The 15065-nt window shown below is 43.1% G+C and overlaps 1 protein-coding gene across 1 annotated transcript in view; it reads right to left on the reverse strand.

The window, feature by feature from the left end:
- The window catches only part of LOC126393340 (sterol 26-hydroxylase, mitochondrial), an 18648-nt gene extending 4536 nt beyond the window's left edge, over positions 1-14112 (reverse strand). Inside the window, exons 1-5 of the mRNA XM_050049458.1 lie at positions 12727-14112; positions 9971-10161; positions 7883-8082; positions 3058-3255; positions 374-537 (exon numbers count right to left, since the gene is read on the reverse strand). Coding sequence (XP_049905415.1) covers positions 374-537; positions 3058-3255; positions 7883-8082; positions 9971-10161; positions 12727-12990 — 1017 coding nt within the window. The 5' untranslated portion in view covers positions 12991-14112. The remainder of the gene's footprint in view (positions 1-373; positions 538-3057; positions 3256-7882; positions 8083-9970; positions 10162-12726) is intronic.
- Between the last annotated feature and the right edge of the window lie 953 nt (positions 14113-15065).

Below are 15065 nucleotides of genomic sequence, written 5' to 3' on the forward strand. Positions count from 1 at the left end.
CATCTCTGTGCAAAGTTTCATGTCTCTACGACATACGGGGCATGAGATATGCCCATTCAAAGTTTGACATTTCAATCGGTTGCTATAGCGCCCCCCTTTGGCCAATTGATGTAATATTGCTTCATTGGCATCCTCCATGACCCTCTACCACTGTGCCAAATTTCACATGGATTGACCAAGTCAGTGAGGAGAAAAACGTGGAACACAGACATTCTGAGGGAACGAAAACACAAAGATTCTGATTTTCAGCTGACTGTACACTGAAGAAAACACACAGATTGTATTATATTTCATTTCTGACGATACATCCTCCTCAGCCTGACACACTGGACCTAAACACACACACACACACACACACACAGTCTCCACTCACTGTGTCAACTCCTGCAAGCAGGAGTTCGGTCATGCTCCCCAGGATCTCAGTGACCGTCATCTGATCGCTGAGCAGCAGGTGTGTGAGGTACGCTCCCTCCACGTTCTGGTCCAGGTGCACCCTCTCCTGGATCTCCTCCATTTTCTTCTGCACAAGATCTTCAGCTGTGAGACACAAGATCATTCAGCCTTTACAATCACTCACAGCAGAGCCAACACAGCAGGCTCCTCACTTGTCCACTAGATGGCGAAATAAACACACTGCAGGCAGGGATCATGTTCAGACGTGAATGGTGGACTTTGGGCCTTAGACAGTCACCAGGGTATAGCAACCTTAAAATGATTTGCTAATGCAGATGGCCGTGAAGCCTGAACTGTAGTAAACTTTTGTGACATTAATCAGTGGAGAGAACATGAACACAACAAGGCCCCTGACATGAGGTCCAAGGACTGTACCTGGGAAACAGGATGCACAACTGTCAAGCTCCTTAAAACATGTTTTAAGTGACAGTGACACTGACAGTTTATTAACACACATCATAAGAAACAAAGTAACCTGATTTGATTTGATTTTAGGTGTGACTCTTACTGGGGACAGTAATCACACTTGGACAGTTTACAGTCACAGTGTATCCTGTCAGCAACATACAGCTTCATTGCTTCATAGACAGAACAACAAAGCACAACTGCTCCCAAAGATCTGCCTCACAAAGAAGTTTAAACTCAGTGTTACACGTCGGTACCATCTGCACAAAGTTCAAAACGACTGGGTTGGGTTAATTATGGGTTAGCGTTTTTATTTCCAAGTAATTAAAGCCATAACTGAATTCAATGAGCTGAACAGTCCTTTGTCCTGACCCTTTGAGGCGCAAAACGGTTTTGTTCAAATGAGCGACTGTTTGTGGTGCTGGAGCACCAACGTACACGTCATGTCTTCGCCCACCCACCCCCCAAAAAAGAAAGGAAATTAGGGTTCCAAAACAAAAAAATAAAAAAGAAAGGAAAAGGAACAAAAGCAAACTGACTCTGTGAAATAAATAAATAGATAAATAGATAAATAAATGCATTTCAAAAGGTGCATGAAAGCAGTGACGGTCCCGGCACATTTGGTGCCCTATGGATGACGGTGCCCTTAGCATTCGGCTATGCTGCCTATGGCACGGGCCGGTGCTGCATGAAAGAGATCAAGAGAGGACGAGCAGGGGGCCACAGAGACTGCGTATGCACAGGACCCAGAATCTGGTGCTACGCCCCTGAATGTTGGCATCATACATTTCTGCAAACCAAGGACACATTCCATTTGTATGTTCTTGTGTAACAGAAATGTTGAAATGTAAATGCCGTGGTCAGATTTAGGCACAAAACCACTTGGTAAATGTTAGGAAAAGATCATGTTTGGCTTCAAACATGTGCTGTTGTTGTCACAATCCTGACTGGAAACAGGTCGCTGAAAAACACCCACATTTGGTGCTGCAGGAAAACGCAGCAATGACTCGCCTGTGTGTTAGTGTTGCGCAGCAGTCTGCAGGTTAGCAGGCTTCTCACCTTTGTGTCACACCATCCACCTTCACCTCATGAAGTCAGCTCATATTCTATGTCACTATAGAAATGTTGATAAGATGAAACATATCGGTGGTTTGCATAAAGGCACAATGCCCACATTTTCTCCTGGACTTCAAAAAAAGCTCAGAGCACTCTGAGGGAAAACATCCAACTTAAGACGGTTTATTCCATGTTCAGAGATGTCGTCCAAATAAACCCATGTGAGTTTGTGGTCCAGACCAAGAACTGAACCCAGAAGCCTCGGGCACCTTTATAACCCTATAATAACAACACTTCGACCCATGCTGACGAACATTTTGGACACGGGTTATTGGCGATGCAGACGGTGAGGTGGAAACCTGACTGTAGAGATTGTTGAATATTTGGCGCACTACATTTTTGGCTTTTGTACATATGTAGATTTTTAGTACAGATCCTACGCACTGTTTTATAAATTAGACCCCAGATCTCAGTCCAATAGAGCGCCTTTGGGATGTGCTGGAACGGGAGATTCTCATCATGGACCAACTGTGTGATGTCATCATGTCAATATGGACCAACATCTCTGAGGAATGTTTCAGCACCTTGTTGAATCTGTGACACCAAGAATTAAAAAGGGGGTCCAACCTGGTGTGGGCAAGGTGTACCTAATAAAGTGGTCATGCTTGGATTGTGGTGCTCTTGATTTCCTTTTAACTCAGTTTGATATGATGTATATAAAATGATCTTTCAACCTTGTCACAAACTGTGACGTGCTGACAGGTGAATGTGTGGCCAAACTCTGAGGTGTATTTTTTGTTTTTTGTTTGTTTCAGTTAGGGTTTATTTCTGTACAGTATAAAGGAGCAGGCTCAAGAAATTTGCTTGACTTGTAGAATTACATGCAGATAATGTTGGACTCATGCTGTATATTAATGTTTTAGAAAACAGCTTTGCATAAATGAATCTGAACTCATCAGAAACCATCACTGACGACTGTGAACATCATCTGCTACATATCAAATATCAGCAGCCGTCCTTCTGTAACATGCTGCACGCCAGAGTCGCTGGTTGTAATAACTCAAAGATAAAACTTTATTTATAGAATATGCAAAATAAATAAAGATATAAAAAAATATACACAATAAATATAATGTTGCTCACCAACTTTGAAGAGATGATCCCAGACCGCCACAAACTTCTTCCAGAAAGGCATGTAGGGCCAGACGGACTTGGGGAAGAGGACGATGATGGGGGAGAGGCGGAACATTTCCCCCACGGAGAAGATGAACTTCTGGGTTTCCTCGGGCACGACCTCATTCATGCAGCCCATACGAGTCTCAAACAGCACGGAGCAGATCCCTGCGTTCAAACACACGGCTGTTACACAGAGACTGCTCAGCTCCTGTGGGACACTACAGGTGAGCTGATTAAAACCTGCACAGAGCACATGCACGATGGCCAAAAGTATGTGGACACCTCAACATGGCACCCAGAGGACATTATCATGTTGGAACTGTTGTCTACAGTAAAACATCACTGCAGCATAAAGATTTCTCTTCGCTGAAACCCAGGGGCCAAACCAGGAAAAAAACCTGTCCTAGACCACATGTACACAAAAGTATGTGAACGAGTGTGTCCACATACTTTGAGCATGTAAAGAATGTGTGTCATCGGTCATGTTAAACAGCCCCTCGCTGTTAAAGCACACAGTCAGTAAACAGACCATCTGAGGAGGTCGCTGGTGTTTAAAGGAACGACGTTTTCTGGAGATAAGATCACTTTCTTGCCAAGAGTTAGTGAAGTCATGTCAGTCCATCACATGTGCCACTGGGACTCATGCAGCAACGTTCTTACATTTCTCACTTAATTTCTCTGTTAAGATGAAAAATAAGAGACTCCAGATGTTTGTGTCAGGCCTGACATCCAGTGTCAGCTGAGATCAGCTGCAGCGCCCCTGAACAGGATAAGCACTTACTGACACTGAACGAATAACTGAATGATCTCCAGATGCACTGAACGTTGGTAACTAAAGAGTTGGTTCTTTTTCATCTGCTAACATCCACGTCCTCTGACTGCATGTCACCAACTCGGCTTCCTCTCCGAAGCCTTTGTGCTTCACTGTCTCACAGCTTCCCTCGAATCGTGGCTACGCCTGGATCGCAGGTTGTGGTCCTGCCTGATGCCTCCTGCCACCAGTATTAATAGTCATACTTCTACTATCATTATATAATAAGGTCAGTTATACAGCAGTAACATGTGTAACAAAGTCAAATTATTAAGTATTATAATTACACAATATTAGTTTCAGCTGCTATTACCTGACACTCTCAGGTATGTGGAACGTTCGATACTGTTTCCTCTCCCCTTTTGCTGCTGTACTCCATGGGAGAGGTAAGAGACGTTGCTCTCATAATAATTTCCTTGTTTTAGTGCTGTTAAGCTGTTTATAAGTTCATTTTTCAGCCTAAACTTATTGTATCATATGCGAATATATTCCTCTGTCACCTAATTTGTGTAGGGCCCCAAGTCATACGGTTGTAATCGATGGAGGATTTGGTTTTTGCCTCTTGCTGTTTGAGGCGTGTCCCACCGGTAGGAGGTCGTGGGGCAGATCCAGAACACGCTTGAGGATATCTGGCCTGAGAACACCTTGGGATCCACCCGGAGGAGCTGGAAAGCGTTGCTGAGGAGAGAGACGTCTGGGGTGCTTTGCTCAGCCTGCTGCCCCCGAGACCTGGCCTCCGGATAAGCAGATGAAAGTGGACGGATGTCAGAGTTGTTAGGAATAAACAGAGATCGTCTCCAAAGATATTCAGGGTTTGGGCCTCTTCATATATGATTATTATTGTCACGTACATATACTGTCATATGTTAACAAGCATAGGCAGCGCTCTCTAAACACTTTATAAGGGCAGGTTTATTGTTGTGTGCAAACACTGCGGCACGTGCCCAGGGATCGGAGAGGTGCCACTAAGACGGCTGTAAGAAGAAGAACTTTCTGTTAAATAAACTTAAAGTAAACACACTTTCCAGAGTGTTCTCCTGGCGTGACAGGAAATTCAAAACTAGAATCACAACCTTAAGGTTTGATGCCTCTGCAAACCCGTCAAACATGGATACTTCACACACATCTTCCCCTCAACAGCACAGATCTGTTCAGTCTTCTGCTCCTGAGTTATGACGCTGACTAAGGGCCAGAAGTGTTTTAAGCAGAACGTTATGATGTCACAGTGAAGTTGACCTTTGACCTTTTGGGTATATACATGTCCTGTCAGACATTTGTGTGAAGCTCTGTTACAACTGGCAAAGTAATTCTTGAGTTACGGCAAAAATGTCTTTTGTCTTTTGATTACAAAATTCTGCATTCAGATCAGTAACCTCAGTAAAAGTGATACCACGCTGTAAATATGCTGTAAATATACTGTTAGTGGTAAATGCTCTGCGGCTCCTGTGTCTTACTAACCCTGTTCTAATGGGGCTTAACAATGCTGATTAAAGGTCATACAATGCACCTGAACCTACCTTGTTATTATCTAATCAGCTGTCAAGGACAACTGTGTCAAAGTCAACAATCACAGACTGACCTACAAACAGCTGACTGACTCTCTTCTCCGCCCACATGCTGTAAAGAGATCAATGTGTTGTTGCAGTCATCACAAAGTGCTCGGACCTCAGGTTGAGGCAAGTTTGTGACACTGATCTTACAGCACAGAGTGAGGTCATGCAGACGGCAGTGAAAGAGTCCAGGACGTTTCTGTCCATCTGTGAACTACTTGAGATCTCAGTGGAAAATATTTAACGTTTTACTGGCCCACAGTGATTTGACCAGCCTCATTTCTTCCTGAAGGGCTAAGGTTTGACCCAGAACCACTTGCTTCTGCAGAAGTGTTCTTTGTAAAGCTCCTTCTACACTGTCTGTTCACGGCTGGAACATCTGCCGCCTCGCCGTTCTGTATTTATTTTATTTATTTATTTAACCTTTATTTAACCAGGTGAAGTTCCACTGAGATTAAAAATCTCTTTTGTGAGGGAGACCTGGCCAAGACAGGCAGCAACAATAAACAATAAAAGCAGTTCCAGACCAACAAAAACAACAATACAGGGAATTAAACATAAAAACAGTCTCAAGAATACACATCATCAAGCACTGATGCATCAAAACACTGACACTGTAAGGATTCAGACTCTGTTTCTTTCATTTTAGATTTAAAAGCAGTCAAAGTAATAAGATTATCAAGTTTTAACACATTCTGCAGTGTGTTCCATGACGAAGGAGCAGAATGCTTGAAAGCCCTTTTACCATGATCAGTGCGTGCAAATGGCACATTAAGCAGGAAGAGGTCTTGAGAACGCAAAAAGTACTGCCCCACTTTCTGCACAATAGATATACACAGATAATGTGGGAGCAGACCAAGAACAGCCTTATAAATGAACGTGTACCAATGGCACATCCTACGCGTGGCCAGCGCAGACCATCCTACCCTAGAGTACAACTCACAGTGGAGAGTGAGGGGTTTGCAGTTTGTAATGAACCTCAAGGAGGCATGGTAGGCTGCATCAACCTGCTGAAGACATTGTGCAGAGGCATGCATATATAAAAGACCACCATAGTCCAGTACAGGTAAAAAGGTGGCAGCAACAAGACGCTTTTTCACATGAAAAGAAAAACACATCTTATTGCGAAAATAAAACCCCAACTTTAACCTCAGCTTCTTCACCAAGCACATCACATGTGACTTAAACGTGAGGGAGTCATCGATCAAGATGCCCAGGTATTTATATCAATTTACAACCTCTATGATGTTACCATCAAGAGTGACCACTGAAGGAACATTTAGTGGCCCATTTCTGGCATTGCTGAACAGCATGAGTTTCCACTTGTCTGCGTTGAGAACAAAAGTTTCAACTTCAGTAAGGTATGTTGAACCACATTAGAAACATTTTGCAAAGATTCAATGACCTGTACAAGAGTTGACGCACAACAAGAAATCTCTGTGTCATCAGCATACAATGAAAATTTGCACCTGGTTCTGACACACTGTGACCCAGATTATTTATATAAATAGTAAATAAAAGTGGACCTAATACAGAGCCCTGTGGTACACCCTTGGAAACAGTATCTGAGCATAGATCTTCACTCTTAATGCACTGGGATCTGTCACTAAGATAATTGGAGAACCAAGCAACTGCTTGTTCAGAAAGTCCCGAGTTGAGCAGTCTGAGTTTTAAAACACTATGATCAACAGTATCAAAAGCTTTAGACAAGTCCAAGAAAAGTGATGCACAATGTTGCTTCTTATCAAGTGCAACAGATATTGTATAAAGGTACAGTCATGCAATGGGCAGACAGAGTTGTCTCGCCTCCAGGCCGGAGGTAGTAACAGCGTCGAAACGATGTGTGGACCTAGTTTAAACAAAGTAGGAAGCAAGTATATTGGAATGTTTGCGTTGCTTGGCAACAGTCCAGTCCCAGTCTCCATGCTGTACTATTTGTGTTGGCAGAGTCAAATAAATCATTAAATAGACAAACAAATCAGAAGCTGTTGTCACTTTCACTGTTGATAGATGGCACTGGATGGAACTGCTGGATAAAATATCACACAGGAAGCCGTGCTGTTGGACTGAGTGTCAGCACGGCTGTGATTTGAACAAAGGTATGAGGTCAGAGGCTGAGTGCTGGAGATAAACTGTACCGTTCATGTGCACAGTTTGCTTCTTATGGCCTGTGTTTTTGGGAATTGACTTTTAATAATGAACGAACAACCCTATTTTTGTGAAGATTGACAGGAATTTAAAAAAGCCAACTGTAGAACACGTTGAGCCTGAAATATCTTCCATGTCAGTGAGAGCACTTCCTTTCATTCATGTGAGAAACCTTTAAGCAGAAACTGCTCAGTGACATGTTTTTGTGACCTGCAGTGACCTCTGATCAAGATGTTTTTAACTATCTGTAAAAGCTGAGTTCTTTGGTTTGACCTCTGCTGACCTTCAAAAGCAAATTTGTAGAGTTCTTCCGTCAGGTTGTTGACCATCACTCCGCCGCCGCTGGTCTCCCTCAGCCAGGCCAGTCTGGCGATGAAGTCTGTCACCACATCGTTGATGGTGTTGGAGTAGGACGAGACATGTTTGGGTTTCAACATCCGAGGGTTCAGGATGCTGCGGATGCGCTGCCAGTTGGCCCCCATTCTACAAATGAGGACAAAGAAAAAGAAGATAAAGCTGTGTAACATCTGCACAAGTCAAACTGGAACAATCCTTATCAAGGTACAAAAGGTTCTACATGTTAACATGTTTTTTTATTGGCAGTGGGTGAACGGGTTGTGACGTAACTTAAAAACTGAGACCTGCCACGTCTTTGTCAGCTGCCTGTATCAGCCTTCAGACTGATTTCTTTATAAAGGACTTGAATTTTCTGGTAAAATCCAAAGGATGTGACGTCATGCACGTTCCAAAGTGTCTCGCCTCTTTTCAGCTCTGCTAACAGTGAGCAATATTTTACTGGAAGCTTGCATACTTTGAAATGATACCAGTTTAAATTGGAAATGATTACATTTGACTAAAGGGACCACAGAGTGCTGCAGAGATGATGTTTCCCTGTCGGCCGATGTGGACGTTAGCGTCGCCCTGGTTCCCTAATCAGAAAGCCAGTGGGATTTTTCCATTAAGTTTTAGATTATTGCCATCCTGTTTGTCAGAGTTCTCCAATTCCAAAACCTGACAAAGCCTATTTAACTTTTTTTCACCTGTTTGGATGAGTCAGGTGATATTTGCTGATATTTTTAATCTCATCAGCAAATTCCATAGAAAGACAAAAACCAACCGATTCTACTGACAGGTATTTTTTTTGTGTATTCATCCACTTGTCCGTCAGTGTGCTCCATTACTGTCCAAAAACCAGACATGAGGGAAAGTCACACATGTGCAAGTCTCAAGCAAGTCCCAAGTTAGTTGTGGTGAGAATCAAGCAAGTCAAGTCAAGTCCCTGCTATAAGTCAAGCAAGTCAAGTCGAGTCATTGCTCAGGTCAAGCAAGTCACAAGTCAAGTCATATGTCACATACAGCAAACATCTCCTCACGATCCACTCGCTACGTGTCCTCTGAATATGCTGTGAAAAAGTCCGGTCTCTGTAGGCAGCCCAGGCTCCGCACATGGCAACAACAACATTTGGGTCCAGGCTGCACCAACCAGCCAGCGCCAGACCAGCGAAAGCAGGCACACAGGGCTACTGCTCTGCTATTAAAGCAGCAGACCCTGGTTGTGGGTTGAACGGGGGTCACAGACAGGAATACGGCGGAGCACTATGGCCACCGCAAGATAACGCGGTTTACCAGCGACCGAGAAGCCCAGCTACAGGTCCAATAATTTCCTCTTGGTTGGTGTCATGCTCCACAGTCACTGTTAGCACCCAGCCCACTGTGGGTCTATTAGGGAATGTACTAAAATATACCAACCAGGCTGCATGATGTCTGTGGTTTATGCACTGATGAGGGACTGTTCTTAACTTATCAGAGGAGGAGGGTGGCTGGTTCGGTTTTATTTTATTTATTTATTTTGATCCCCCCCTGTAGCCACAAATATTTTTCCTTGAACTTTTCGAAGTGACTGGTGGAAAATGTATGACCCTTCACGATCTAATTTAAAAAAAAATCACTTCACTTCAATTCTCTACCACAAAAAGGCTGTGCGGCGTGATGACGTTCTGTAGTTAGCAACCGCCTTTTTTTAAGATACATAACAGCTTCAAAATTCACAGTGGGTTATTTATGGACGTATTTTGTGTCGTACGTTATGGGTGAAAGGTGGGTGCACCTTTTTTTTGGCTGGTTTCCTGTGTTTCTTCTCTTTGTTTGTGTTTGTTTGCTAATCAGTTTTTCTGCCTTTCTTTACTTCTAAAGTAGTTTTTGTTATTTTTAGACTTTATGTACACCATAAAATAAATCCACAACTTTTCTTTAACACCCATCTCCACTGTCTTTTTCCTTTTTCCTCGGGTTCATTTTTATCGTTACTTTGAAAGATTGTGATCCCAGCGTTTTGGACACAGAGTGGATGTAAAGTTAGAGGATGACTCACTCAGTCAGGGGGCCGTGGGCCTTGTTCCTGAGCTCTCTGTAGCCCCTCCAGTGGGGCATGTCTGTCCGGACCGGGAGTCTCCCCTCCTGCCTCAGCACCTGCTCTATCAGCTCGGCGCTGGCCACGTTCACCACGACCAAAGGGCCATACTTTGACTTCCACAGAGGGCCGTACATCCTGCTGTGCTCGATCTGTGAGCAAAGAGTTATCAGAGTTATGAGATGTTCAACGTACTAACATAACTCAAAGGGACGGTTTGCCCCAAATTAAAAATACACACCATAAAAAGCCCAAATAAACAAATAAAGGCCTGTCTCCATTAGAGGCCTGTCTCCATTAGAGGCCTGTCTCCATTGGAGGCCTGTCTCCATCATTAGAGGCCTGTCTCCATTGGAGGCCTGTCTCCATTAGAGGCCTGTCTCCATTAGAGGCCTGTCTCCATTGGAGGCCTGTCTCCATTGGAGGCCGGTCTCCATTAGAGGCCTGTCTCTACTAGAGGCCTGTCTCTATTAGAGGCCTGTCTCCATTAGAGGCCTGTCTCCATTTGAGGCCTGTCTCTATTAGAAGCCTGTCTCCATTAGAGGCCTGTCTCTACTAGAGGCCTGTCTCCATTAGAGGCCTGTCTCTGTTAGAGGCCTGTCTCTATTAGAGGCTTGACTCAATTCAATTCAATTCAATTCAATTCAATTCAATTCAAAGAACTTTATTTTTCGGTTAGGAACTTCATCTGTGAAGAGTGACAGTGCATATTAAACAAAATAAATACAAATTAATTAATACATTAAAGGCCTGTCTCCATTAGAGGCCTGTCTCCATTGGAGGCCTGTCTCTATTAGAGGCCTGTCTCCATTAAAGGCCTGTCTCTATTAGAGGCCTGTCTCCATTAAAGGCCTGTCTCTATTAGAGGCCTGTCTCTATTAGAGGCCTGGTCTGGTTTCCAAGTAGTTAATTTTTCTTTGGATGTATAAAACCAGGTTGGTAACTACCCACTTGAGCTAACATTAGTTAGCTCCTCTAACTGCACATACAGATATAAATGGTTAAACTTTTGTCAACGTGGAGATGCTACACATCGTTAGTTCATTTTATTTTATTAAAACCATGAGCACCAGTTATGAATATTGTTTTAACAGGATAAAGTGGTGCAGTGTCAGTATGGTGGGTGCCGTAAAACAAGTCTCATAACATAACATATAACTGATATGTTATTTGAAGCCACATTTTTATACAAGTAATATTTATACTGGTTCAAATAAGCAGTTTGATTGTATATCTGGATCTTTGCTGAGCAACAGTTTTGTGTGAAACAAATTAAAGTCCTGTGGAGCCAATAACAGCCCCGGCTACTGACTGAAGTTTTATGGTATTTTTCCTCGCAGCTAAAGCGCTGTTTATCAGCCTAGATCAGAACTGGCCCACCAAAGGGTCCAACCACTGGATGAACCTGCACATCTAACAGTGACGCACATGTGGAGACTGAGAGGAGCCAGGTCAAACACTGAGAAGCTGTCTTTGTTCATTCTTCAGAGGCTTTTTCACCCCGAGTCCAGAACAGAGCTCAGCTCAACACAGCTTTCTCTCACTTTAGTTTGGTGACGTCAGGATCACGACACAGCAGTGGAAATGTACAGACTAACGCACATGTAATGACTGTGAGCAGCAGACTGTGGAAATATTGTTGAGATTGCATTTATTCTTCTGAAGACGTCACAGGCTGTTTGTCATCTGTTTGTAAATGGATTAGTGTTTTTAAAAATGTACTTCTTTGTTGTTATTTTTACGACACTATGTAGTGATTTACTGCTCCGGTCCACCTGCGATCAGATCGGACCGTATGTGGCCTGTGAACTAGAATGAGTCTGACACCTCTGGTCGAGACAGTTTAGGTGTGAGCTGCAGAGTGTTGGAGATATGGGCCGTAGAGATGTCTTACTTCTCTCCAGTACAACAGAACTAGATGACACTCAGCTTGTGGAGCTCAAATCCACAGACCTTGTTGCTGCAGTTTCACACAGAAATTATTTTCTTTCTACTGAACTCCACCTGCAAACGTGTCACTGTGCAGAAGGACATAATGTGATCATCTGAACTTTGTCAACGTACCATCTTACATAACCTTCAGTTAGTGTTGTCATAATACTTTGAGGCTGTATTATCACAAGGTGGCACACAACAGCACAGGTCATGATTTTATGTCACCTGATGCTGGAAAATGTCCCTTTGTACCTGAATGCATCACACAAGTCCCCCTTTTAATAAAAAATAAAGTGTATTATGAAACTATTTTGATTATGAATCAAACATTTAATAAAATTCAACATACTTTAATCATGGTTGCTGTGATACCCTTCGCTGCAGCTCGCTTGTAAACAACTTATTATCTTTTATATTTTATTTTCAGATCTTTGTATTTTGTGCTTTACTTTCTCTTTACTGGTTCTTTTCTGCATGTTTTGGGGTTTGTTGTGTTATTTCTCTTTTTCCACTGCACAGCACTGAGGTCAGCTCTGGCTCTCTTTAACCCTGCTTTAGCCTACATTGGACTTGATCTGAACTCAGACAAATCAAACTGATACAGTGACGATGCAAAAACATATTTGGTGACTGGCTGCTAAAATTCAAAGAGGCCAAAATGTCAAAGCTTATTTATCCCATTTCATCTGACTTCACCTGCAGTGACTTGTCGTCATCAACAACAACAACAACAACAACAACAGCAGCACAGCCCCCTCCTCTCTCCTCCTGATCCCACTCGCCTGCATCTGTTGCGTCGTTTGGAAATAGCCTTTGACAAAGAGCCAGTTGAGGGTGGTCAGGAGACTCGGGCCGCCTAAATCATCTATAGTCTTCAGTCTGTCAGCCATCACGGTGGTGGAGGAGGAGGAGGAGGAGGAGGTGGATGCGTCTCGGCGGTGGATGTCTCCATGTATCTTCACACTCAGTCTGGCTGTGACTCTGTGAATCCCGTCATGATGCCGTCGGTTCAGTCTCAGTCCAGTCAGCAGCGTGTTTCGGAACATGTTACCGGCGCAGTCTGTGTGCAGGAGCCGAGAGAAGCGCGTCAGCTCCGGGCCGCGTCAGTGTGCGCTGTGCGGGGCCGCAGGGTGGAAATAATGGCTCTTTGTTTGCAGTGGCACCGCGAGGTATACAGATCCAGCCTCTGAGAACAAGTGTGGACTTTGATAACAGATCATGAACTGCAGCAGGACAAAGGTGAACTTACAACATGCTCACCTGTTGATCATACATGTTAGTAATGTGGGAGAATCACCTCCGCGCAGGTACAGCACCGTATCTGTGACATTTGAATAAGAATAAACTTTATAATAAACTCTGAGCTCCTGCTGCAGCACAGACAGGACAGCTGCTGAGGCAGGGTACACTGAGGAGGAGGAGGAGGAGGAGGAAGACAACACGAACTGCCCGGATCATAACTAACTTGTTATAACTTGTTAAAGTATGAATACCTTAGAAACCACGTGTCTCTAACACACACATCACACCACAGCGTCTGAGTGAGCAGTGACACCTTTGTTCTGCATCAGTGGGGCTCGAACCCTCAACCTCAGGCACGTCATCATCTTGTTCAGATACCTGTCAGCCAGGGGCGTAAATATAGACAGTGCAGGCAGTGTGATTGCACCGGGGCCCCTGGGGTGGAGGGGCCGGTAGAGAGAGTGGGCCCTTGCCACCTTTACATTTCCCTGTGTTCACAGATAAATGGTAAAAAAAGAGTGTAATTTGTTATTTTAATATGCTGTATGTGTCCAGACAAACACGTTTTTTTATTCTTTTAAATAGTCAGTCACTGTCTAAAACATGAATGAAATACATAATAATAATAAAATCTATAAAGATACTATAAAAATGTTCAATTACCTGATTCATTTCTCACTTTCTTTGATTATTTTTGTACAGTCCAATTTTTTAAATGTCATCTTTCAATGCTGCCGACAGCATTAATAAAATGTAATTAATCTCCACTGATCTGAGTCAAGAAACACTTCTCAGATGAGTATGATAAATATGGGAATAAATCAGTACAGCAATAAAGAAATACAGAAAAAACAAATGTGTAAATAAATGTGGAAATTAATAAATGAATTTATCAATAAATACAGGAATAAGTATTAAATATATATGCATATATACATGTGTTCATGAAGCGGGGGGTGGAGAACAATATGAAGTGATGAAGGCACATTAATGTGCTCACATTTTATGGTGGAGCTTTCAATTCTGATTTAATGCTGGATAGTTACCCAGAGAGAGATACATCTTCTGATGGCTGATTCTCATCATGGATCAACTGTGTGATGTCATCATGTCAATATGGACCATACAACCTACCTAATAAATGTACCTAATAAAGTGGCCAGTGGGTGTAAATGTGTTACATTAAAGCACGTCTTTGTGCCATAGTGCAGATACATTTCCATTCTTGTTCTTTTTACACTGTTTGGACAGTTTTGCACAAACAGCTCTGCTCTTTTGTTTTAAATAAATAAATGTTCTGTGATTCTCGTATATTCGTTTCTTGTCTTTTGTGATCCTTGTTTTTATTTTCACTTCTGTGTTTACGTCATGCACCAGGACATAAAGTCCAGGCTTTATATGTGAGAGCTCCGCAGTAACCAGATTCTGATTCTGAGACACTCGAGTGTTTTCATGCATTGTACAACAAACAAAAGAAAGAGCAGAGTGTGCTGTGAAGGTGTCGCATGACTAACAGTCTGTGTTCAGGCTGAGAATGTTAGAGGAGATTCAGTTTCAGCAGCTGGCAGATTTCCAGAGATAAATTCCTTATGTTGAGAAAAAAGGGGCAGAAACAGGCTCAGTGCCAAAAGATACCACACAGGTCTTCACATGTGGAGTCTCTCCCTCGGGCTGCAGAGACAAACCTCGTTACACTGATGAGTTTTTAAATCTGAAGGAAAACATTCAGAGTATTGTGTGTTATCTTACAGTGTGTGGAGGGGCAGTGTGAAACTGTGACAGTTTCACTATCAGAGAGGACGCAGCCGTCGTCTCAACTGCATGAGAACATAAATTATTGTTTCAGCTGAGCCGCACATCGACTGAACCAGAGCTCGGG

This window comes from Epinephelus moara, chromosome 7 (assembly GCF_006386435.1).
Source record: "Epinephelus moara isolate mb chromosome 7, YSFRI_EMoa_1.0, whole genome shotgun sequence".
NCBI classification, from domain to species: Eukaryota; Metazoa; Chordata; class Actinopteri; order Perciformes; family Serranidae; genus Epinephelus; species Epinephelus moara.